This window comes from Notolabrus celidotus, chromosome 11 (assembly GCF_009762535.1).
Source record: "Notolabrus celidotus isolate fNotCel1 chromosome 11, fNotCel1.pri, whole genome shotgun sequence".
Lineage (NCBI taxonomy): Eukaryota > Metazoa > Chordata > Actinopteri > Labriformes > Labridae > Notolabrus > Notolabrus celidotus.
In genome coordinates, this window is record NC_048282.1 from 3,229,045 (window position 1) to 3,255,831 (window position 26,787).

Genomic DNA, 26,787 nt, shown 5'->3' on the forward strand with positions numbered 1-26,787 from the left:
ATGAAAACCAGTCTCTGGTGTCAGTGCTTTTATGTCTGGCCCCCCACTTTGCTTTGGGGGAAAAAATGGTTTCCAAGTTTAAAGTGTTTGGGAGAAATGTTGTTTCCCCCAAGCCTTATCAATCAATCTTTATTTGTATAGTGCCAAATCACAACAAACTTTAGGAGGAACCTACGAGACAAGGGAGCTCAGGGACTCCAGAAAGATCTATAGTTAGTAACTTTAATGGGACAGGGAGAGTTAAAGTAGGTGATGAGGGGGAAGGGGGTGATATACTCTATCCCTCTTTCCAGACCCAACTGGGTAGAGGCAGATGTGTGTCTAACATGAGTCTGGTTCTGCTCGAGGTTTCTGCCTGTTAACGGAAGTTTTTCCTCTCCACTGTAACTAGCTAAATACTGTGAGGTGTAATGCTCATGGTGGATTAAGGTGGGGTCAGACTGAGTCTTATCCTGTCTTGGTGTTGGGTCTCTGTTCATAATTTGACATAGAGAGTTCTAGACCTGCTCTGTTTGTAAAAGAGTCTTGAGATAACGTTTGTTGTGATTTGGCGATATACAAATAAAGATTGATGGATGGATGGATGGATGGATGGATGGATGGATGGATGGATGGATGGATGGATGGATGGATGGATGAATGGATGGATGGATGGATGGATGGATGGATTGATTGATTGATTGATATACATAAACTTACTAAAGTATCTCTGAAGTATCTTGAGACTACAGCAAGTTATTACTGTAGTGTTGAAAGTATATTGGGTCTAATATAGTATTCTTTATGTGTTTGTTTTTGCCTGTATTGGGTAGGACAGTTAAAGGGAGACAAAAAATGTAGGAAGTAGAGAGTGCGGGGAAGACATGCAACAAAGGGTTGAGGCCGGGAGTCCAACCAGAAATCGCTGCAATTACATAGGGTGCAAGCTTTAATCACTGGGCTCCGGTCCCTGTAGCATCTTTAGAGAAACACGGCTCATTGTGGACATGAATAATATGAAAATTAGGGATGTACATTTTAAGTATTTTCCGTGATCGATTTTTGGAAATGTTAACGATCAATTATCGATTAATTGATAAAAAAAACATTATTCTTCTTACGTCAAAAACAATGCCAAATATGTTGTTTTCCCCCAAAATTATATTTTCTACAGCAACAAAATGCAAATAACTGACGGGATTGAATACGGGTACATGTTTGACACGCAGAATATCAACGATCAGGCTCATAGAAATATTCTCCGCGGACATAAACTTATAAAGTGAAGACTCATAATACTAACAGAAAAGTACTTCAGACTCACAGTGTGCAGTTTTCTGTCTACTCGTTCTTATTGAGAAAAATAAACATGTGTATTCGGTCAGGTGTCAGCCGGGAGCGCAACCGGGTCATAATCAGTCCCGCTGCAGAAAAGCCCAGACGGCTCTGATGTTGCTGGTCTGTAAACATAGCGTACCAGAATTTCCCACCTGTCTGTTGCCTTCGTATCCAAAGGAGGGAAATGTCCTGTTTAAAGCTGTCAACCTTTGTGTCTGTGTTGTTGTTGGCAGCAGTTTTGTATTGATCCTCTTTTAAAAAAGCGCACGTGGAGACCTGACGCACAGCCGCAGCCGCCAGCTGAGTGTCTCCGCTGTGCACAACACCTTTAACAACTGATTCACATCCAAACATGCTTTAAACTTAAAACACCTCCCTGATAGATGAGTGTAATATGAGACCACATGATGTTTGTTCCACGTGACGGAAAATTGATATCAAAAATGTGTGTTTCCAGTAATTTCTTAACAATCAATTAATCGATAATCGATTAATTGTAGTCATCCCTAATGAAAATTCTTGCAGCTATCTGTCAGTCAGTCGTACAATTTTGGTGCCACTTTTGCAACATGAAGGTATATAACCACAGCACAACTTGCACAGGCTGTAGAGTGCTGAATGAAAATATTTTACTAAACCTTGAAAATCCATCCCCAGTGGATTAATTAATTCTCTCTTTGTGTACAGAACACAGCCCGGTCTGAGCAAACTTACCTTTCCTGACCTTGTTTGAACAAGCACTGTCACTTTCACTCACCCACTGTATTACATCCTCTCCCTCCTCCAGTCAATTTGAATAACACACTGACACGTAGCACATTTACTTAGACTGCTGTAACTACAGGCTTGATTGAAACCTCTGTGCGCACGTTCGTGTTTCACTGCTCCCTGAGGACGGCTATTGGCAATGTTTCCCTTGTAGTTTATTTAACTTCAATAGCAGATACTTCCTTCTAGAGCTAAAGGGTTGTTGTGACATGTGATGACACGTATAAAGATGGATGACGCATCTGTAACTCCTATTATACCAAAAATGATGACAACCCCCTCCTCCCGAGTGCTGACATAATGCGCAGGTGAAGACATTGAGAGGTAGAGTCAGTGCTGTATGATCAGCTGGTGGTCCAGCAATACTGACGTCCCACTGCTTCTTCTAACTATAACACACATTTAATGCACCAATAAAACAACACTTCAGGTCAGTACAGTCCACAGCAAAACAGAGTCATCTGCCAGTTTGAAGCTCACACTAGTAGTTAAGGAAAGTTAAGATACTCTTGTGTCAGTGTTCATTACATTGCCTCTCACCTTTCCTCCTCTACACTGCTAACCTGGTTCACACAGTGTCAACAGAACTCAACAGAGCTGTCAACCATTGTGTTACACGCTCTCTGTAGCATCAAATAATTATCCATCCATCCATTATCTTGACCGCTTATCCTGTTTTTGGGTCACGGGGGGCTGGAGCCAATCCCAGCTGACTTCGGGCGGATGGCAGGGTACACCCTAGACAGGTGGCCAACCTATCACAGGGCAAACATGGAGAGAATGACAACTATTCATACACACACTCCCACCTATTTAATTTAGAGTAACCAATTCACCTGGTGAGCATGTTTTTGGACTGTGGGAGGAAGCCGGAGGACACAGAGAGAACCCAAGCAATGCACAGGGAGAACATGCAAACTCCACACAGACAGGCACCCGCCCGACCGGGGACTCGGACCAGAAACCTTCTCACTGGGAGGCAACGGTGGTGCTGCCCACTGCATATATATATAATATTATAAATCAGCATGATAAAACTAGGGATGCACCGATCCAATCCTGGTATCGAATATCGACTAGATCGGACTCAAAAAGCTAGATCGGATATCGTGACAAGGGGCCGATATATAGTGCCGATCCCTATGGCAGATCTGTTCATCTCAGTTCTATGCTTTGCTATGTTTACAACAGCCATGTGCGTCTTCTACGTCATCAGCACCGGCCAGTGTGTGCATTTTTGCCCGGTGGAGCATGATGGAGGATAACTACAGAGACTCTGCAGTTTAGGTGCATGTCACGCTTCTTTTGCTAACAACTCTGCCGGAAACTTGCAACATGTGCAGCGGTAATATTTGGACGGATGGCAGTCGCACTGAAAAATATAATTGAAGCCCAAAGGAGGAAGTTTACGTCAGCTGTAGCCTACTGCAAAGAAGGAAGAAACCTTCATTTAATGGATTCAAAGTGTGAAACAACTGACAGATTGTTGGATTTAGTTGTTCTGACAAAGTCAGAAAAGCCTGAAGTTGCCAAAACATGATTCCATCCTCACATTAAGGAATAGAGATTGTCAAATCAATACCGGGATCGGATCGACTAGTATCGGCATCGGCAGATACCAAAGCCCAGGCATTGATATCGGTATCAGGACCTAAAAAGTGGCCTTGGTGCATCCCTAGATAAAACCGTGTTTGAGAAAGATAGCCTCACTTTGTATTTTGACTTTGTAGCTTGACCCATGTCCCATCTGTCAGCATGGAGGAGGTGGAGTTTATAACCTATGCTTGAGCTTTAACCCTTATACACTTAGACCGTTTTTGGGGGTGCCAGACTCTCCTGAATTTATTTTGAATATGCTGAATGAGACACGTGGTATCAATGGAAAGCTGAGAATGTCCGCTGTAGCAGAGTTTTTAAAGCTTATTGATAGGATTAGTGCTTCATCAGTGATCAAACATTTAAGAACAAGAAGCCACCGGAGGCTGTCTAGGTCTTTGAGGGCTACGTTTTGGCTTCAGTTTTGGGAGCATATGGTAAAAAGGTTATGTTCTCTTTCAGACAGAGCAGTTTTGATAACAATCATTGACTTTTCTGTGTTATCTATTTTACCACTCATATCTGTTGTGAGTAGATCTCATTGTGTATGTGTAATGTATGATAATGTACAGTATGTAGAGAGATAGAGGTCTTGCTGTGCTGTGATCTAATCTTCATATTTCATGACATTGTCGTGACCTCCTCACCCCTTCTTCTCCTCCTCCCAGTCTCCATTTATTTATCTCTGTCTCTTTACCTACTCCTCCTCTCTTAGCTGTTTATTCAGCTCTGACTCTTCTCCCTTGTGCCTCTCCCCTTAATCTATCTCCCTCATCTCACTCCTTCACCTGTTCACACCCACCTATCAGTCTATGTCCTCTCCCAGCCGTCTATTACCTTTTCTCATCTCCTCCCTCTCTCACCCTTTTGTCCACCTCGAGATTGAACACAATATTCATTCACCTAACCTTTTCTCCTCTGCTCTCTCCTTCTTCCTTTCAGACGGCGTCCACAGCATTTCAGCCCAATGCGTCCTCCGTGTCCTCATCATCACCGAGGACATGCTTGGCAGCAGTGTTACTGTCCGCCTCCAGAACATGTCCCAGGAGTACTTCCTGTCACCGCTGCTGGGTAACTTCTTGGAGGGCGTGTCAGCGGTGCTCTCTGTGCCTGTTGAGGATGTTTTCATCTTTAACATCCAGCCAGACCTGGACGCAGCGCCGGGAGGGATCCTGAACGTCAGCTTCTCTGCAGCTTTACCAGGCGGACTCTTCTTTCCCTCAGAGGCCCTGGAGGAGCAGCTGTACCTGAACAGGCCGAGGCTGACGTCACTGACGCAGATGGAGGTTAGTCACAATGAAAGTGGATAGATGTATGGAAAGAGCATGTTTGAAAAGTTACAGCACAAAGAGAGAGAGAGGCTGCACATGGCAGCACACATATGAGTCATATTTAGAGGCCCAACTTTTTAATCTTAATGCACATTTTATTTTATTTTTTTGTTATTTAAGTTTATATTGACTTCATCACATGAAACGCCAACAATATAAATGATCCATACACATTGAAGGGCATATACTGTCAATATACAACACAGCCAATTTTTGGTCAAAAGACCCACTCTGGAAAAATGAAAACAAAAAAAAGACAATTTATTTTTACAAATATTAAAATAAAAATAAGAAATATTTGGCTAGTTTTGCTTTTGTGCATTATTTAGTCTGGCTCTCATGCTTTCAAATGCAGCAGTTTCAGCCATGAGTCTAAACCACTCTTTAAACTCTGGTTTGGGCTCATCCAATTATAGCCGAGCTGCAGTAATACATCCTGTTACTACCAGTGCAGCTTCTGCTTTGGTAACACCTGGTGGCACCTGAGAATAGTCCCCTAACAGACACAGCTGAGGAGAGTCTGGAAGAGGCTGTTTAAAGCTGGGGTTGGTAATCAGATTTAGATCCACTTTTTGTTATACTGGTTAAAATGATCTTTATGTCCTGATGGTAATCAATACATAATGTGTTCTTAAAAAAGAGTGAAAAAAAGCTGCTACCTACAGCCGGAGCAAACCTGGGAAAACACTGACCAATCACCGTTTTTTGGCTCCCCAAATTTTAAACCAATCAAATCCCGTTCTGCCCTCCTCCTGCGCGTACATTTCCCCGGCGTGCACTCCTCCGAGTCCCCGTCTCCTGCCTCTGCTTCCCCTGACTCTACTGACTGCCCCTCTCGCTCGTCCTCGGGCCTGTCCCCTCTGACCTGATGAGGTGCTTTGCTCAGGACTGTAGTCCCGATCAGAGTCTAAAAAGCTCTCACCAACAAGCAGAATAATTAATGACGTTCAGTAAGTCCTACAGAAAATATATATTTATTGTAGCGTCCGTCCGGACGCTGCTGGATGACGAGCCGAGTCGTGAACACGTTGATCTTTAATAACCGGTCACTGTCGACCGTGATCACGACAACCAACAAAACAACAATCAATGTTTGAATGAATGAAAAACTTCTCCTCTTGTCTCTCCTCTCTCCTGCTCGCACACTCTACACCTCTCCTGATGCCTTCACTGACCGTCAACACTGTAGGAATTAAGAACATCTACACTGAACATGTTTAACAAACAGTAGAGCTGTTACAGTATTATATATATATTATAACTTTTCTCCTGATATCGTGTCACCAGTACAACTGGATAATGCTAGCATGATAGTTGTGAGTACTAACAGCAGCCATGTTTGTTTGTGTTTTTAACTTACTATGAGAATGTTTTGGTGAGGACCGGTTTTGAATCAGTCACCATCATATGGTCGAGAATCAGCGGCGCTCGTGCATGTGAGCGGGGGGGGTGGGGGGGGGCGTCGTTTTGGAGAAGCTCCGAGGGGAGGAGGGGAGGGGTTAGACGGAGTCATGAGGAAAAGCTACATTCAAATTCATGCTGGTTTTCCGAGACTACCAACCCTAGCTTTAAGCTAATCTTCAAAACTCATCAACACCATTCTCCAGAAAGGTAGTGCTGCGTTGCTGCCCCATAGAGCATGAACCAATGTGCCCATCTCTTATTACATTCCTAGCATTTATTATCCTTGTTTAGGGAAATTTTAAATATTTTAACAGGTGTAAAATAATATCTATGTACAATTTTATAATGTATAAATGTACACCTTGCATCTATTGTGGCCCTGCCACTGGTCTTCACTTATCTCACAATCAAGATCTTTCTTCCATATTAATCTTAGGCTTTCACAAATTTCAAACATTTGATTTTATATATAAAAAAAAAGGCAGGATATAAATTTCAAATCTTCAATTCTGTAATTGCACCACAAACTTTGCAGTATCAACTTATTTTCTTTATTAATAGCCAACTGTTAAATGCTGCTGTAAAGACAAAAAAGTTACATTTGAATTACAGTTTTTTCTATTTGTGTGGTTGTTGCATAATTATTATATGAGATGTACCTTTAATAATGATGGGTACTGAAAAGTCCTTCTTTTGTTTTTGTTAATTTATTCATTCTTACTTGAACTGTTAAGGGGTTTAAGTTCCTCCAAATACAAAAACACTATTGGGCTAATGACAAAAAAATATTTTCTAATAGACGGGTGGTGGCAGGGACTCAGTCCATAGGGACTTGGCTTGGAAACCAAATCCCGGTATGGAACAAGTTTGGAAATTGGACTGGTAGCTGGAGAGGTGCTTGTTCATTTCCTGGGAACTGCTGAGGTGCCCACAAGCAAGGCACCAAACCCAAAACTGCTTGCTGGGCTCTGGTCCAATGGCAGGCCCTCACTCTGACATGACCCCATCTGTGTATCAAGTGTTTTTAGCATGATCTAAGTGAAAACATTGAATCTCCCCATGGGGATTTATATAGTATATCTTCTTCTTCTTCTTCTTCTTCTTCTTCTTCTTCTTCTTCTTCTTCTTCTTCTTCTTCTTCTTCTTCTTCTTCTTCTTCTTCTTCTTCTTCTTCTTCTTCTTCTTCTTCTTCTTCTTCTTCTTCTTCTTCTTCTTCTTCTTCTTCTTCTTCTTCTTCTTCTTCTTGGACAGTGAATCCGTTATGTGCATGTAGCGGTGCACACATGAGTGCAGCTGGAAATACATGAGACATATAAAAAGCAAAGTGCATAAAGAAACATTGTGCATAAACATATGCATCTAAACTCAGTCATCTGAGCATATTGCATGTGAGCTGATAATAATGCATTACAGATGCTATATCAGGGCAGCCATATGGCTCTATGCAGTAACACACTGATATGACCATATATGTTTTTATGCATGAAATCACACACACCTGGACCCAGCACGCTCATCAGTTTTATACATGCTCCCCCCATGCTTTCTGTCTGTGGAAACACATGTGAGAAAGAGATGCTCTGATAAAAAAAGGACACGTGAAACCCAAAGGGAAAGATTTATGATGGGTCAGGAGAGAGCAGAGCAGTGTCAAGAGATAGAAGCCCATGTGTATGACCTGTCTTAACATGGCACTGTCAAGGAAAGTAACAGACATTAACATATGCAAACTGAGGCTAAATCCTCGTTCTATGTATGGCATCCCAAAGCTTAAAATATATTGGTTTAGATAAACACCTAGTTGTGTTTGCCAGAGATGTAAAGAAATGGTTTGACAGAAATAAATACATAAATGGAAAACAAATTAAATAGACAGGATACACTTTATTGATCTCTCACAGGGTGAATTTGTTTGTTACAGCAGCTCACAAAGAGAGAAAAAATAGAGATACAATAAATCCCCCCAAAATAATTAAGTCTCTGTGTGAGACTGCAACATCTCTTAAAGATAGTCCCTGTGGAGCATTCAAGAGGGTTCATTATGATCTGGGATGTTAAACAAACTGGTTTGTAGACTTTGCCAAGTCTCATTTTAAAAATAATAATTATTAAGAATGAATAAATAGATATATAAATAAAATGCCAAGAGTCTTCCTGGTTAGCCTAGAGTAGGGGTTCCCAAACTCTTCAGCCTGCAACCCCCAAAATATAGGTGCCAAAGACTTGTGACCCCCACTGTCCCTTAAAGCGGTTAAATGTTGCTTCATGCTTCAAAATGAGTTAACCTACATACACAGGTAGGTGTGTTTCCAGTGCTGCTGTGAATTAACCTGCTGCTACTGATCCTTTTGTTACTGAACTGTTAGCTAACCCTGACCCTGACTTAAGGAGTCATCTGGCAACAAAGAAAGACAGAAAACTAATGAAATGTACTTATTTGCAGGGTGTAGTTTAAAATGTAACTATTTTTACAATAATGGGTAAAATAAGCAAATTTAGATGACTTTAAATTAAAAATCTGGAAGACACTTTGGGAACCCCTGGCCTAGAGACTAGCTAAATTATTAATTTGTTTGTTTGTGTGATACAATATAATGTACATAGACAAACTAAAAACAGCCATCCAATCCAAATCATAGGGTTTTTCGAATGTTAATTTGCAACACCTGCCCCTAGAAGGCTTTAAGAGAACCCAGAGAAAAAATTTACTGCTCAAGGCTTTCTCTTCTAAGTCTCCAGAGACAAAATTGAGATTCTCACTTCAGCCTCATTCAAGTTTCAAATTATTCTCATTCATTTCTCATTAGTTTCTCCTAAAATTCACTAGGAGAAATAGTTGAGACCATGACATGAGTCTTATTTGAGACTTAAATAAGAGATCTCATTAATGGCTCATTTTCTTCTCTTTTTTAAAATATAGTTTTTGCCTTTAGGCCTCTTTTTGACAGGACAGCTGAAGAGAGAAAGGGAAATGTGGGGAGTAATGAGCAGGGGGAAGACTTGCAGGAAATGGTCGACCGGCCGGGAAACGAACCGGCGATCCCTGCAACAAGGACTGCAGTCTCTGTATGTGGGGCCCTTAGACCGCTGGGCCACCAGTGCCCACATGAACCCGCCCCTTTAATTGTAATAGTCTGGCTAAATCTGCGGCCCATATTTTAAATAAATCGTCTGTCATAACTTGTATGAAATCTCTATCTTTTGCAATTTCTCTCAAATACACTAAATCTTTGTGAAGTTAAATGTTTTAATGAGAATTGTAAGTTTGTGGACAATTACATTGAAATCTTAATTTTGCAGGGCTCTATAAATGTTCCTGAAAAGATGAGCTCAGGCTCTTTCTTTGCTCCATCTGAGCTCAACTTAAGACACAAAAACTGAGTCTGACAAAAAAAAATGGATGAGGTTAGATTGAGACAATTGAGAGAGCTCCCTGATTTCTCCACCTGAGCACAAAAGGAGTCACAACACTTGAGAAATATCTGAGAATCATTTCAGATTCTGACCAGATCTCCTTTTGAACTGAAAGGGAGACTAAGCTGAGACTTTTTGAAACTTTTTTCTGGAGGCAAGAATGAGAAACAGGAGACATAAGCTATAGTCTCATTCTGCTTTCAAACAGATCTCATTGTTGTCTAGGAGACATAAATGAAACACTTTTGAGATCTCCTCTCTAAATTTATTTTCCTCTGGGAATACAAGATTAAAGCAGTTTATTAAAAAGAAAAACAAAGTGAACAGGGTACAGTTCTGGTGACGCTCTGCTCTTGATTAAGTGAAAGACTGTCGGCAGAAGGGCTTTATTATGATATACTCTCAGATTCTAAGAATTTAATCCAGACTGTTACACTTTTAATAAAGGGTACTGAAGAGGTGATCTTCAAACTTCTTGTTTTATTATTTAAGCTAGATCTTAAATCATATAATATTGAAACATACCAGCATACATTTTTGATCACCTTAACTCTAGTCCTGAATTAGATTACTAAAGCTTGACTGTAGGCCAGCACCAATCAGACTCTGGAGCCTGTGAGTCGTGACTCAGGGCTTCAAATACCAATTAAAGTAACAGTGTGAGGCTTGCGACCTGTCTGCACCATGGTCTGCATGCACAAGCTGCAGCAATATATGAGCCCTTCACTGTTTTATCAACCCTGAGCCCTTTTCATCTGGACCATGGTGGCTTGTCAGCACGAAGAAGAAATTCAGAAGTCGGTTAATTTACAAAGGAATATGAGAGGGAAGGCGGATGTTGAAGGGTAACTAAACTGTCTCCTGCATTTGTCGTGACAGTTAGTGCCTGAAGCCAGAGTAAAGGCTGATTCATACTTCTGCGTCGAATAGACGGCGTAGCCTACGCTGGCAGTCTGTGTGTAGCTCCCACTTATTTATCTTTTAAATATTAACCTATTTATCTTATTGTAGTTTCACTGTTATTTATTTTTCTTTTTATTTATTTATCTTTTATTTTCATTTCTTATCATTTATTGTTATTGGTTGCTTTTTCATTCATTCACTTAATGTGTTTCTCATATAAAAAACATCACTTGCTTTAATTGTTTACATTGATCTTTTATATGTAATGTGTAAAAATTCAACAGAAATTGAACAGAAGTTCAATCAAGAGAGCCAAGGGATTGAAGATAAATGTTTCATTTACAGAGAGGATGTGATATTGGGTTCATGTCAGAGTCGCTTTGGTGCTTGACCTCTACAGGGTGATTGGGTGATTGAAGGGTGTCTGCTCTTCAAATCTATCCTCTTGGAGTGGAGACACAAGTGATGGAGGTGTTGGCTGATGATGTAGTCTGAGGCTGATGAGATGAAGCTTAAGCAACTGCAAAGACTGGGTGGTACTGGGGAGATGATTGTCGAGTCATCCAAGGCTGATGAGGCTGATGAGGGTGCAGAGACAGGGCAATGAAAGCCATATTTTAAAAAGACAGCTGCAATCTGATTGGCTAACAATGAGGGTGTGTTGCAGTGCTATTGGATGGATATGACCAGGTGATGAGAACAGCTGATGGCTACAGGAAATATGAGCAGGCATGCATGAAGAAGTGAAGTGAGATGCAGATGAAGTCCTCCTGACTGAACTTTTACAAGAGCTTCATTTCATCTAAATCATGAGACAACATCTGTAACATCCACACACAGTAAAATACTGTTTACAGGTTAAGACAAATAATGGTGTCTTTCCTCTCTAATCCCTCCAGGTTCTCCCATTTGATGACAATGTGTGTCTGCGTGAGCCCTGCCAGAACTACATGAAGTGCATCTCAGTGCTGCGCTTCAACAGCTCCGCCCCCTTCATCTCCTCGCCCTCCATCTTGTTCCGGCCCATCCACCCCATCGCAGGCCTACGCTGCCGCTGCCCAGTTGGCTTCACCGGTGATTACTGTGAGACAGAGATCAACCTGTGCTACTCCAACCCCTGCTTGAACGGTGGAGTCTGCGCCCGCAGGGAGGGAGGATACACCTGTATCTGCCGTGAGGACTTTACTGGTGAGTGAGAATGAGAGTGTGTGTCTTTGTGGGGAAGCTGCTGTGATTTAAAAATCTAACATTTAAAACTAAACATTTGATTCCCCCAAGACCAAAATAATAGTCGATCAAACTGCAGAATGAAATGTGCATGATGTCACTGTGTGTCTGTTCAGACAGGAGCACCATGCTCTAGTGTTCAAAACATATATTCTCTGTGATTGTCACATATGAACATGACGCTCAGATTGGGTTGTTATAGGCACTCGCTCAGCATTTGAAAGAACTTGTTTGACTTTGTTCTTAAACTGATAAACACATCTGGTGTGCCATTGAGAAAGTGATGTGTTTGATGTTGTGTAGCTTGGCTTGAATGTAATAATCATGTCACCAAAGTTGTCACTGCCGACGACACAGTTAGTTGTGAACTTTAGCAATACGACGGCAACTGACGCCGTGACTTCAGGGAGTTGTTACTGAACAAGATGTTTACTGTTCATATCTGCTTTGGCTGCAGCTTGTTAATACTCACGTTTTAGCAAAGGTTTCTTAGAGATTTGAGATTTGTCTTTCTGATGTTGTACTTCATCACTTTCATGCTACCTTGCTGAACACCTAAGCTGAGGTTTGTCTCATGAGAGGTAAAAGGTCACGCTGACGGCCAAATTCCACCAGATCCATGTCTGGTCCATGCTCTGTGCCAGTTCTGAAAACGCAAACGTTGGGTGTTGATAGAAAATATGCAGGATAAGCAGCTAAACTTAAAGGTGACATATCACACTTTTTTCATCAATATATATTGGTCTAAGAGGTCCCCAAAACATGTCTTTAAAGTTTATGCTCAAGAAAACACTTTGAAATCAGATTTTGGTCTGCCTGAAAAGCCCTCTTCTTCAGTCCTCCTCAGAACAGTCTGTTTTCTCTCTGTCCACGCCCCCTCAGGAAGTGGATGTGCCCTCGTCTCTCCAGCACGTTGATCTAATGTTTACATGTTGGCTGAATATACACGGCTGCTCAGAGATCACGTTACTTCAACCCTCTGAATCTGATCCAGAATCTGATCCTAATGGAGAGGCGCCTGTAGCAGGACCTTTCTGAAGGATTGGTCACAGATTTAGTGTTTCTTGTTGTTTTATTTATCAGTATGTAGACGTGTATCTTGGTACACAGCTACGAACATGTAGCTATGTGGCTATGCTAACTAGCGCTAGCACTTATCCATGATAAAGAAAAATCATCCACTAGATCTTCAAATCTGCAGACGTGGGGAGTAAAACCGACCTCTGCCAGAAAGGCAGCAGGACCTTTCTGAAGGATTGGTCACAGATTCTGTGTTTCTTGTTGTTTTATTTGTCAGTATGTAGACGTGTGTCTTGGTACACAGCTACAGCTACGACATGTAGCTATGTAGCTATGCTAACTAGCGCTAGCACTTATCCATGATAAATAAAATCATCCACTAGATCTTCAAATCTGCAGACGTGGGGAGTAAAACCGACCTTTGTGTTTATTAAGACAGCCTACAACTAGCATGCCTCCCTCCTAAGCTCCTTGTTACCACACATTTGTGCAGGTAATGAAAAACGGAGGAGGGATTCAGTATTATTTTATACAGTCTATGGGCTGAACAAGCTCCGAGCTCTGACTCCGTGACAGACCGGATATTGTTGTTACGTAACAAAAACACTGAAGTCTGAAACGGCTCGTTTCACACACATTTACAGAAAGGTGGAGAAATCAGAACAGGGGCAGAATGGATTTTTTTCATTCTCGGGGGGTTTGTAGACATGCCAGGGAAACATATTTCAGGTAGAGAACCATTAAAAAGTCCATTTTGCATGATATGTCACCTTTAAATGAACCGGTTCATTTAAAACCCGGCCAAACTGGTTTATAGTACATTTTTACCAATCCACAGCTGGTCTACTTTGATTTTCAACGTTAGGATTGGTAACCAATGTGCAGATTGTTGAATCGTAATAGCCCCTTGTCTTGAGTCTTACATTTGGATGTGGAGGTTAAAAGCTTACAATCATAAACATACATATTGGAGTGATTTTCAAGGGCTACTCTATGCACTATCGTGTCTCTCTGAGTCTTTGAGTGGCCGTATGAAGGGATGAATATCAAGAGAAGACAAACGGCTGAAGGAAAGGATGTGGTGCATTCATGTGTTTGTTTGTATTTGGTGTCGTCCTTTGTTCTGCACTGGTAAATTTAAACTGACTGACATTGCTTCTTTGTTCGGGTCCCATTCTGAATTCCTTTTGGATCTGCTCTGTTTGCGCTTTTTTTGTTGAGTTGAACAACAAGAAAACACTCTCTACCTCTTGGGATTGCCTCCTCCCCCTCCTCCTCCACCTCCTCAGCTCCCTCAGTAGTCTTTTCAACACACACACACACACACAAACCATTACCAATGTCACCATGAACCACTCTGTTTTACTCTCACCAAACTAATTTGTACCCTCTCTTTTATACTTTCTTACCTTTTCCCAATACTCCAGACTCATTTCCTCCCTCTCTCCTCTCGTCTCCCTCTCTTTCTGGCCCTTCATACTGCTGCACTGAGAGAATGCTGGAGAGGAAGGATGGATGCTGTGAATGTCAGTGTGTCACTGGGGGATTTTTCACGTAGCCTTTTATTTGGAATCAAAGAGAGCTGGGGGAGAGAAGAAACACTTTCCTTTCATGAGCAAGATGGAGTGTTTTCCGAACTCCCACAGAAACAGACAGAAGGAAAGAGAGAGAGAGATAAAGAGGAAAGAAACGAGTGAAGGCGATACTGAGGTAGGAAGAGAGAGTGAGTAGGAAGAGAGAGAAAGATGGAGAACAGACCTTGATTGAGAGAAATTAAATGAGAGAAGCGAGTCAGGACATTTTGAAATAGAGAAAGAAGAAAAAGTAGAGAGCAGCATCAGTGAGTGAATCTGCAGGTTTGTGTGAGCTAATGACGGACATACTGTAGTTTCCTCCCACTTCCCTCTTCAGAGCTTTGTTTGAGCTGCTGGGGGAGGACAGAGTCTGCTGTGAAAGAGAGAGAACAGAAGAGGAGATGTGGTGCACCAAAGTGAAAGTGAGCTCCTGTTATTATCCAACGGTGAAGACAATGTTGACAATAAATGTTCACGTGCTCTCAGTTATGGGAATATTTCTTTTTTTAAAGTTGTGTTTTGGGGCATTTTTGTCTTTATTGGATAGTAGAGCTGGAGAGAGACATGTGAGGAGTAGAGAGCGAGGGAAGACATGCAGCAAATGCTAGAGGCCAGGAGTCGAACCTGCGACCGCTGCACCTAGGACTAGAGCCTTTGTACATGGGGCGCACACTTAAACCACAAGGCCAACGGTGCCACTCAGTTATGAGAATATAAGGAATCGGAGAAACTACCTGAAGTTAACAAGCGATTACTGCGCTGGCGTCTGCACTGTGTCTACGACATTTGCACGTTTTAATGCAAGCTGTCCTCAGAAGTGATGGATTTTCTACTTAGAGTTCACCTTTGAAAACAGTTTAGATGACATCAGGAAGAACCTGTGGAGATCTCTGTTTAAAGAGTTGCGTGACAAACTGACTTTTTAAACTTTGCACAAAACACAAGCCTTTACGACATAAATAATCCTGATGAGAGTAGACATCATATACATTCACTGACCACACAGAGAACTGAGATGTTTTTCAGAATCAGAACCAATCAGAACCAAGCGGCAAACTCCGGTCTCAAAATATGAGTCAATGCGGAAGTGTTAAAAGCTGCAGTTCATCGTGGATCCACTTGAGGCTGGCTCCGGAAGTACCGGAAGTCACATACACATGAATGGGAAAAAGACGATCTTTGCAGCATTAATAAACATGTTTACAGCCTGGTACAAAAGATGAGTGTAGTCTGGATAGCTCATTTCTTGATGTCCTCTCACTGTGAGGGGGGTGAATTTTTTTCTAATTCGGCAATTTCGAAGATATTGAGATTACTAGTCTTCCAATGAGAGGCACAGCTGCCTGCAGGGACACTGTAGCTGTTGGCTAAGAGGCTCAAACTCCGCCTCTTTACGTCACACTGGCTCGACAGAAGCAATATGGCTGCCGCAGCCGATTGGCTTCAAAACAGCGTTCAGAAACAGATGGGTGACGTCACGGATACTACGTCCATATTTTTTACAGTCTATGATCAGGACATGACTGACTTGACTGACAGGCGGAAACACATAGCTGTTGGCTAGGAGGCCTCTTTACCTCACTCTAAAGGCTGGTTTATACTTCTGCATCGGCCCTACGCAGCAGGGGTTGACGCGGACATGAGCACCACATACTTGTGTGTCAATGTGTCGTGCAACAATTCTCCTCCGAAACACTAGAGGGCAGTGTGGTCTCTCTGATAGTCGGTCGACCTGCTTCCGGTCCAGCTACGATCTCTGTTTCCTTTTCCACAGAGATTCAGAGCGTGTTCTGTTAATTTACAGCTGATACATGTTGCTGTTTATCATACAGACATGATTACATGAAGAATAGAGAGGAGGAGGTGAAATACACGGCTGATGTGCAGGATCCCAGAAGTGCTTTAAATGCGGGAAACACAATGCCACCGAGTGGACCAATCACAGGGCTTGCGGCCTGCGTCAATTCTACGGGTAGTTACATTTTGAAAAAGGTGCACATCAGCTACGTGCGTAGGCCTCTGTGGAGGTACGGGAGCTACGCGGACCTCAGGTGTAGGCTACGCTGTCGATTTGACGTGGAAGTATAAATCAGCCTTAAGTTTGGTTGAGTTCAGCATATGGCTGCCGCCGCTGACTGGCTTCAAAACAGGGCTTCAGAAACAGATGGGGGACGTCACGGATACTAAGTCCATTATTTATACCCTCTATGGTCTAGCCCTGTCTGGATTCTATTTTGCATAACAACCTGCTCACAATACATCAACCTGATATTACAACCTTTTCCACTATAATCAGATGGTGTCTCATAAACCAGTGGTATTAGACTTCAGATTTTACAATATCTCTAAAAATATGCATTGATTCCATAGACTGTTAAAAATATGGACGTAGTGTCCGTGACGTCACCCATCTGTTTCTGAAGAGCTGTTTTGAGACCAATCGGCTGCGGCAGCCATATTGCTTCTGTGGAGCCAGTGTGGCGTAAAGAGGCGGGCTTTGAGCCTCCTAGCCAACAGCTGCAGTGTTCCCACAGTCAGCTGTGCCTCTCATTGGAAGACTGGTAATCTCAATATCTTCGAAATTGCCGAATTAGAAAAAAATTCACCCCCCTCACAGTGAGAGGACATCGAGAAATTAGCTATTTAGACTACACTCTTCTTTTGTACCAGGCTGTAAACATGTTTATTAATGCTGCAAAGATCGTCTTTTTCCCATTCATGTGTATGTGACTTCCGGTACTTCTGGAGCCAGCCTCAAGTGGATCCTCGATGAACTGCAGCTTTTAACACTTCCACATAGACTCATATTTTTAGACCAGAGGTTGCCGCTTGATTGATTCACGTTGAAAAAAAAATATTGTGGTCATATCTTTCTGCATTGTTACTCAACCTTATAAGGAGAAGCAAAAAATTGAATCATGGAGAGGAAAGAAATAAATTGTGATTGTTGCCCCACACCTTCGTTTTTGGATTGACCGAAGATCTCATTCTGAGACACATCCAGTGGCTGATTTGAAGTTTCATTGACCAATGATGGGCGTCATTAGAATTCAGACAAAAAATTGAACACCAAATTCACACAAATCCATCAGAGTAAGACTTGAAGTGCTTGAAAAACACATTATCTCACTGACACACGGTGAAATCTCCTTTTTGGTTGAAAAAACCCACATGCCTCTGACTAAAGCTTGGATGACAAATGATGTGTCTCTGCTAGATTTATTTCTGTCTGCATCATGCTGCTCTGATTCACCAGACGCTCGTTGCACACTTGGACAAACCTCTGAATGGGTAACAGTCAGTCAGGGATTTTATTAGACCGATCCTGCACAGCTTGACATGCACTCAACCTGCTGGATCGCTGTTCACACAGGGTTAGAGAGGTGGGACAGAGACAGGTAAGGCAGGAGATAAAAGAGTGGATAACTGATAAAATGAGTAAAAACTGAAGAAAGAATAATTTAGTGAGAGAAAGCATGGACAGAGAAAAACGTTGGATAGAAATAAGATAAGAGGGAATGGGAGAAGAGCGAACGGCAGAGCAGGAGTGATGAGGGAAACGGGGAAAAGGAGTCAAGTATGACAGCGATATGAGACACGAAGGAGACGGGTGGATTCAGAGAGAATAACATGGAAAGAGGACTTCAGGGGGAAAATGGGGTGGGAGACATGAGAGAGCAATGAAAGAGAGAGAGGTGGAGGACACGAGGTGAGGGGTAGAGTGAAGGAAATCAGATGGATTCTGGGTAGTCGGCGTTGTGCTTTTTCCCGCGTAGGCGTCGGGTGTTGCGGTGTCTTGTCGAGGCCCGGGGCTAGTGGGAGAGAAAAGAGGAGGAGGAGAAGGAATAAACAGGGGCGAATTGATTCTGCAACACACAGAAATCTCCAGACATCTCCCAACCAAGTTTGCTGTCTCCCTCATTCGCTGTTTCCATTTCTCCATCCAGCCTGCTTTCATCCATCCCCACATTTGCTCTTTGTGTTCTTGAATTGCTTTTTCCCTGAAACTCTATGGATTGCTCTCACAGGCGGGAGCAAAGCCCGGGGTTTGACTCAGACTGGAAACCTTCTTTTTTTTCATTGAGCGATTAGAAAAGAAGCTGCCAGCAAACCTGAGTCACATGTGATTAGTGAACAATTGTTTTGGGGTTTCTTGGGGCCACACAGGCCAGATGTTTGATGTAAGAATAGCTAAATGCCCTGAAATAATAAAATGTGAAGGGGAAAGCACCCAGCCCCTGATGACAATATGAATCACTTACCTCAAACATCTTTCTGTTTCAAAGCGGTTTGTGATTCTTTGAGGAAGGACGAGCTTCATGAAAATATGAAAACACAGCGGTATTATCTTTAATCAAGGTAGTGAGATGATAATCACAACATATGAGCTCTTTTCAATGAATATATCATAGAATGAAAACCACATTTAAATCTCTTTAGTCAGAATAAGCCCTCCAGTACCTCTTTTCCACCAACATGGTGGTTTGGATCTGGTTGAACTTGCGAACCAACAAGGCACCTGTTTGTTTTTCTGCCCGCTCGAGCCTGTGAAGAGGCTTGTCATGACATCAGATTTATGTGACCGCTTTTCCCAGCAGCGCTAGCGCGAACTTTCCCTCACAACAACAACGATGGAGGACAACGGCAGCTTGTCTCCTCAACCGACCACTGCTTTGCCTTGGAATCCATTAGTCTCTTTGATTTTTTCACTGCAGGACAATGGTTTGTGTTTTTGATCACAGCAACCCCGCCCCGGTTCACTTGCAGTCGAAACACAATAAACTGGTTCTCAATTGACCGCCAGCTCTGAACTGGCCCTGAAACTGCCTCAGTCGAAAAGGGGTACAGTACATGTGTATATGAAGAAGTGATTCTTTTTTATTTTTTTAAGTTGTATTTTGGGGGTTTTTACCTTTATGACCGTACAGCTGAAGAGAGACAGGAAATGTGGGGAGTAGAGCAGGGGGGAACCTCTGTATGTGGGCTTAGACAGCTAGGCCACCAACCCCAAGAGGGATTTGAGTAGAGAGGGGGATGACATGCAGCAAATGGTCACAGCCAGGATCGAACTAACCTCTGCAACGAGGACCAAAGCTCTGTGTGTGGGGCGCTTAGACCTCTGGCCACCCACCCCAAGAGGTGATTTGAGTAGAGAGAGGGGGAAGACATGCAGCAAATGTCACAGCCAGGAGTCGAACCAGCAACCTCTGCAACGAGGACCAGCTCTGTATGTGGGGCGCTTAGACAGCTAGGCCACCACACCCAAGAGGTGATTTGAGTAGAGAGAGGGGAAGACATGCAGCAAATGGTCACAGCCAGGAGTCGAACCAGCAACCTCTGCAACGAGGACCAAAGCCTCTGTATTAGGGCGCTTAGACCGCTAGGCCACCAGCACCCCAAGAGGTGATTTGAGTAGAGAGGGGGAAGACATGCAGCAAATGGTCACGCCAGGAGTCGAACCAGCACCTCTGCAATGAGGACCAAGCCTCTCTATGTGGGGTGCTTAGACCGCTAGGCCACCAGCACCCCAAGAGGTGATTTGAGTAGAGAGAGAGGGGGAAGACATGCAGCAAATGGTCACAGCCAGGAGTCGAACCAGCGACCTCTGCAATGAGGACCACAGCCTCTGTATGTGGGGCGCTTAGACAGCTAGGCCACCAGCACCCCAAGAGGTGATTTGAGTAGAGAGAGGGGGAAGACATGCAACAAATGGTCACAGCCCAGCCAGGAGTCGAAACAGCGACCTCTGCAATGAGGACCACAGCCTCTGTATGTGGGGCGCTTAGACAGCTAGGCCACCAGCACCCCAAGAGGTGATTTGAGTAGAGAGAGGGGGAAGACATGCAGCAAATGGTCACAGCCAGGAGTCGAACCAGCGACCTCTGCAATGAGGACCACAGCCTCTGTATGTGGGGCGCTTAGACCGCTAGGCCACCAGCACCCCAAGAGGTGATTTGAGTAGAGAAGCAGGGGAAGACATGCAGCAAATGGTCACAGCCAGGATCGAACCAGCGACCTCTGCAACGAGGACCACAGCCTCTGTATGTGGGGCGCATAGACCGCTGGGCCACCCGCACCCCAAGAAGTGATTTGAGTAGAGAGAGGGGGAAGACATGCAGCAAATTGTCACAGCCACGAGTCGAACCAGCGACCTCTGCAACGAGGACCACAGCCTCTGTATGTGGGGCGCTTAGACAGCTAGGCCACCAGAACCCCAAGGTGATTTGAGTAGAGAGGGGGATGACATGCAGCAAATGGTCACAGCCAGGAGTGGAACCAGCAACCTCTGCAATGAGGACCAAAGCCTCTGTATGTGGGCAATTAGACAGCTAGGCCACCAGCACCCCAAGAGGTGATTTGAGAGAGAGGGGAAGACATGCAGCAAATGGTCACAGCCAGGAGTCGAACCAGCGACCTCTGCAGCGATGACCACAACCTCTGTATGTGGGCGCTTAGACCGCTAGGCCACCAGCACCCCAAGAGGTGATTTGAGTGGAGAGAGGGGGAAAGACATGCAGCAAATGGTACAGCCAGGAGTCGAACCAGCGACCTCTGCAACGAGGACCAAAGGCTCTATATGTGGGGCGCTTAGACCGCTAGGCCACCAGCACACCCAGATGGTGATTTTGAGTAGAGAGAGCCGGGGGAAGACATGCAGCAATGGTCACAGCCAGGAGTCGAACCAGCGATCTCGCAACGAGGACCAAAGCCTCTGTATGTGGGGTGCTTAGACCGCTAGGCCACTAGCACCCCAAGAGGTGATATGAGTGAGAGAGCGGGGGAAGACATGCAGCAAATGGTCATGGCCAGGAGTCGAACCAGGAACCTCTGCAAGAGGACACAGCTCTGTAGTGGGGCGCTTAGACCGCTAGGCCACCAGAACCCCAAGAGGTGATTTGAGTAGAGAGAGGGGGAAGACAGCAGCAAATGGTCACAGCCAGGAGTCGAACCCCAGCGACCTCTGCAACGAGGACCAAGCCTCTGTATGTGGGGCGCTTAGACAGCTAGGCCACCAGCACCCCAAGAGGTGATTTGAGTAGAGAGAGAGGGAAGACATGCAGCAAATGGTCACAGCCAGGAGTCGAACCAGCGACCTCTGCAACGAGGACCAAAGGCTCTGTATTAGGGGCGCTTAGACCGCTAGGCCACCAGCACCCCAAGAGGTGATTTGAGTAGAGAGAGGGGGAAGACATGCAGCAAATGGTCACAGCCAGGAGTCGAACCAGCAACCTCTGCAATGAGGACCACAGCCTCTGTATGTGGGCAATTAGACAGCTAGGCCACCACTACCCCAAGAGGTGATTTGAGTAGATAGAGCAGGGGGAAGACATGCAGCAAATGGTCACAGCCAGGAGTCGAACCAGCAACCTCTGCAACGAGGACCAAAGCCTCTGTATGTAGGGCGCTTAGACAGCTAGGCCACCAGCACCCCAAGAGGTGATTTTAAAGATGACTCAGCATTTCTTCTTTTTTTTAAGTTATATTAGTTCGGACATTTGTGCCTTTATTGATAGGACAGCTGAAGAGAGAAAGGAGATGTGGGGAGTAGAGAGAGGGGGAAGACATGCAGCAAATGGTCAAGGGAGTCAAACCTGTGACCGCTGCAATAAGCCTCTGTATAGGGTGTGTGCTTAGACCACTAGGCCAACGGCACTCCTAAGCCTTTCTTATGTATTTGTACTGATCTGGCAGAAGCATGTCAGTGTTTCATGGTCTTCTTTAGGATTTTACTAAGTCTCTTCACTAAGACCAAAGGCAAACAGACTCTGGGAATTTGATAATACCCCTAACCTCAGACTCACCCTTCCTTTAAACTCTCTTCTAACCTTGAGATAACTCAGGTTTGAGTCTTTGTGGATTTTAAAACACTTTACACGTGAGGCAGTAAGCCCTGCTGCGTATCAACATTACCTGCATGTTGCCAACCACAGAGACGTAGAAAGAGTGAAACTCCATTTCAGCTGGGGTCATGTACTGTTCAGCTGAGAGCTGAATGTTCAGCTTTAGCACAGGGGTTGGAATGAAACTATGATGACCCCAGTTTTTACAATCCAGTCTACTCAGGGTGCTGCTTCCTGTCTGGTGCTGAAATGAGGGCACCTTGGTGATGATCAGGTCTTTACACCTCAGTATTTGCTTAAGCCAGAACTCAAATCTTCAGATCAGACCAAACAGGTTTGATCTGTTGGGAAGTTTTTACCTAACACAGCTCTGACTGATCTTTTATGACCACGGTTTGACCATATGCCGGGGTGCCAGATAGGGATGTATGAAATAAACGGATTTCCAGATACTGGTGGAGGTGTGTCAGTGACATGAGCGAGTGTGTGAAATTAGCCTGTGATGGACAGATCTTTCGGGTGGTGATCAAGCGGGAACCTCCCAATCTCAAAATATGAAGCCCATGTGGAAGTGTTATAAACTGCAATTCATTGAGCGTCCACTTGAGGCTGGCTGCAGAAACACCAGAAACCACATACACACCCATTCAAAGAAGACAATCTTTACAGCAGAAATAAACATGTTTACAGCCTGGTACAAAAAACGGCTTGGCTCTAAGTAGTTCATTTCTCTATCAGCACACACTGTACGGGGGTGAATTTATTAAACGCGACGGTTCAGAAGATATTAAGATTATGAATTTTTGTCCAAATAAGGACATGACTGACTTGACTGACAGGCGGGAACACATAACTGTTGGTTAGGAGGCTCAAACTCCGCCTCTTTACCTCACACTATGTTTGGTTGAGTTCAGCATTTCCAATATGGCTGCCGCCAACAATTGGCTTCAAAACAGCGCTCAGGGACAGATGGGTGACGTCACAGAAACTATATTCATTATTTATACAGTCTATTGGTGGTGATGTGTATGAGCTGTAGGATACTTGAGGATAACTTCAACACCTTTTGACCAATACTGATTGTATGTGGACGTTGGAAAATTGTCTGCAACATTGATATAGCCTGAAAAATAGTTTGATGTTATTCCAGGATAAATTGCCAAAACAGAAAAAATGGATAATGAAAGAAATCAACTACTTAAGTATAAGTTTTCTAAGAATTATTCCACATTTGAAAGTGCATACCAATGAGTCAATCTGATAAATGCTGTTCTGCTGTTATGTAATTTTAAACAGATTGTTCATAAACGTGGTGCTTTGTGTTGCAGTAACTATGTTCTGACTCTGTTCCCACTCAAGTCAAAAGTTTGCACATTTGCAGTTCTGCTGTTATTGAGTTCTGTGGGCAGACGTCTGCTGTCTGAAGTGAGATCAGTTCAGAATGGATGAGACAGTTGTTGTATTTCCAGATAGTAGAGAAGCTGTATCCACTGTTTGAACTGCCAGCTGATCAAAGGACTGTCAAGAGAGCGGCGTACGTTTCTTGTGAAATTCAACTCACACACAAAGTAAACCACTTGAGGCTGCTGTTATAGTTGTTGATGGAGCGCTTGTTGGTTTGGCACATGTTAAACACTGTAGACTTTAAGATGGTGCTCTTAAACTAGAATTATAGAAATATTGGTAGTATGACACGTATTTGCTCTGAATTTTCGCTTCTCTCCTGCTCCCCTGTTTGGATTTTTATACATCTACTTCCTTTAACTGTGAAATAACTACTGGTGATTTCTATTTTCTGATATGGCTCTTTCAGAATAAAGACCTTTCAACAATTAACACTGGGGACTTTAATTTGTAGAAATCCTCAGAATTAAATGGTGTTTTAATGGAACACGTTTTGACCAAGCTCGTTGGTTGGTATGATCAGAAGTTTCAGTCTCTACTTGACTTTGAGTGACAGCCACAGCCTGCTTTTTTGTCATCTTGACTTATAAGTCAGTTGAGACACACCTTCAAGCAGTAGAGCCGTTGTAATGAAGATGCAAGTCCCTTCAGAGCTGTTGGCATGAAAGAGCTCAAGCTTAACTGATTGCTGTGCCACAATTCACAATGCCACGGCGCCTTTTCCGCTGTCACTTTCATTTCGTTCTGTGCAGTTGTACCAAACGAAACGTACCAGCCCCTTCTTAAGAGTGACAACAGAAACACTCATGTAGCTGAACCGTTACAATGGATTCTGTGATGTTTAAAAGGCTGTATAATAGTGAAAGTGGTTCATTCCTGCATCCAAAGGCAAAACTAGCTGTTGCTTCTTTTATGGCAAAATTCCACCAGATCCGTGCATCGGATCTGCTAGGTTTCTATTCTAGTCAGTGTGTTAACTTACACTGGATCCACTCCGTAGCCCTCCCGATCAGATACTTGTATTTCTGCCGGATGCTGGAGCACGACGCATCAAACTGAACAGAGCAGATGGAGCGGGACAGGAAGTCAGGTTTCACCAAAACAAAATGAAAACATCCGGTTAATTTTCAGAATAAAACACTCTGTGTTATCACCAGATCGTATTTCACTTAACTACAACAACAAACCAAAGTCATGATGAGCGGAGCCAGGTCTGGAGTCAACAGTTCAGAGGTTTCAGAGGACCAGAAGACACATGGATGAGGAGGAGGAGGAGGAGAAATCCTTGATTCAGTGATTACCACAGGAAAACCTCGGTCACATGACTCCAGCTGTCCGGAGGTCCTGCTCCGTGCTGCGTTCTGAAACACAACCGGTGGTGTTTGACGGACCAGAGAGCACAGAGCCAGACACTGAGCCAGTCCAGTGTTAGACATAAATCCATCTATTTGTAGGTCCCATAAAGAGTTGATGAAATACAGGAGAGAAGTTGAGTCTCACATCTTGCTGCTACAAAACTAGACTCAGCTGAAGATTAGCATTTTGTGCTTTAATTCCTAAACATTTAATATTCTTGTCTTGTCCTTGAATGCTTCATTTTCTTGGAAAGCTTTAGTGAAAGTACAATGTTCCTCAACCCTGAAAACAAAATATACTCCATGTCAAAAAGAGGAGTTCCCTGTTTAGTCATCTTAGAGCAGACAGAGGGTATCGTATCTGGTTGTTTGCATAAACTGAATGAAGACTGACTCAGTAGTGACAAAGAGAAATGCACATTATGTAGATAAAAGCATGATTTAATTAAGGAATATACCTTAAGACTGGAAGATGCATTAAGTAGAGGGGACACTAACAAGAGATTCTTTAACGCATACCAAATTAATCTTTTAGGAGATAAAATGGGGAGCTGTGAGGATAACTGAACAGGTAGAATTGAAATTGGTTGTGGCAAAGGGATGTGCACTTCACGCAGAAGGGAGCTGAGAGAAGAGAGTGAGAGAGTGAGAGAGAGAGAGAGAGAGAGGAGAGAGAGAGAAGAGAAGAGAGAGAGAGAGAGAGAGAGAGAGAGAGAGAGAGAGAGAGAGAGAAGGAGAAGAGAGAGAGGAGAGGAGATAGAGAGAGAGCAGGATAGCAGGATGGAGACAGAGAAAGATTGAAGTAGACAGAGGTGAGATTAGTTTTGGATTGATAAAGCGATATGCATGTTACACCGAGAATTTAATCCAGCAGATAAAGAGGAACAGATCACACCATACCGGCTTTATATATCCCGTTTGTATCATTAATTAGCCTTTAGAATAATTTTAAAATGGCTTCAGAGTTTAGATGCAGAAAGGGAAGAAGAGAGAAGGGAGGGCTGAAATACTTTGAGATTAAGATTATAACAGTTTGGTTAAAGAAAGACAGAGTGAGGGAAGAAACTAAAGGACAGGGAGCAAGAAGAGAGTGTCTCATTTGGGGATTGGGTGAATAAGTGCAGTAGGTAGTGAATACAGAGGGAAAAGACTTAATTTTTTTGACAAGATAAGCTGGTGGAGTATGCAGGGAGCATTCTTTAAAAGTAATGAAAACTTAACATTTTGAGGGTGCTGCTGGGTGAACACGACAAACACGGCAACGTGTTAGTGTTCACACACTAAGACTAATTACAACACAGCAGCAAAATAATACCACGGTCACTGCAGAAAATGGGCAGATTCAAAGTTTGCATTTGTAAATAAATATAGATAGATAAGATAAAACTACGCGGTTGGTGATGAGGGCGATAGAGAATATGATGATCAAATTAAAGTGGGAAATGAGGAAAGTATGAGATGCGATACATCCTACAAGATAGTAAATTACATTTGGAAGGAAGGTGAAGGTAAAAACAGTTTAGGATGGAGTAAAAACTGTGAAGAGATGAGTGATGAGCAAGCGGCAAACTCCGGTCTCAAACGATGAAGCCATGCGAAGTGATATAAACTGCAATACATCGAAATCCGCTTG

The 26,787-nt window shown here is 43.4% G+C and overlaps 1 protein-coding gene across 1 annotated transcript in view; it reads left to right on the forward strand.

Annotated features, from left to right (window-relative positions):
* The window catches only part of celsr3 (cadherin, EGF LAG seven-pass G-type receptor 3), a 205,727-nt gene that overhangs the window by 41,088 nt on the left and 137,852 nt on the right, over window positions 1–26,787 (forward strand). The window contains exons 2-3 of the mRNA XM_034695247.1: window positions 4,624–4,967; window positions 11,633–11,921. Of these exons, the coding sequence (XP_034551138.1) occupies window positions 4,624–4,967; window positions 11,633–11,921 (633 nt within the window). The remainder of the gene's footprint in view (window positions 1–4,623; window positions 4,968–11,632; window positions 11,922–26,787) is intronic.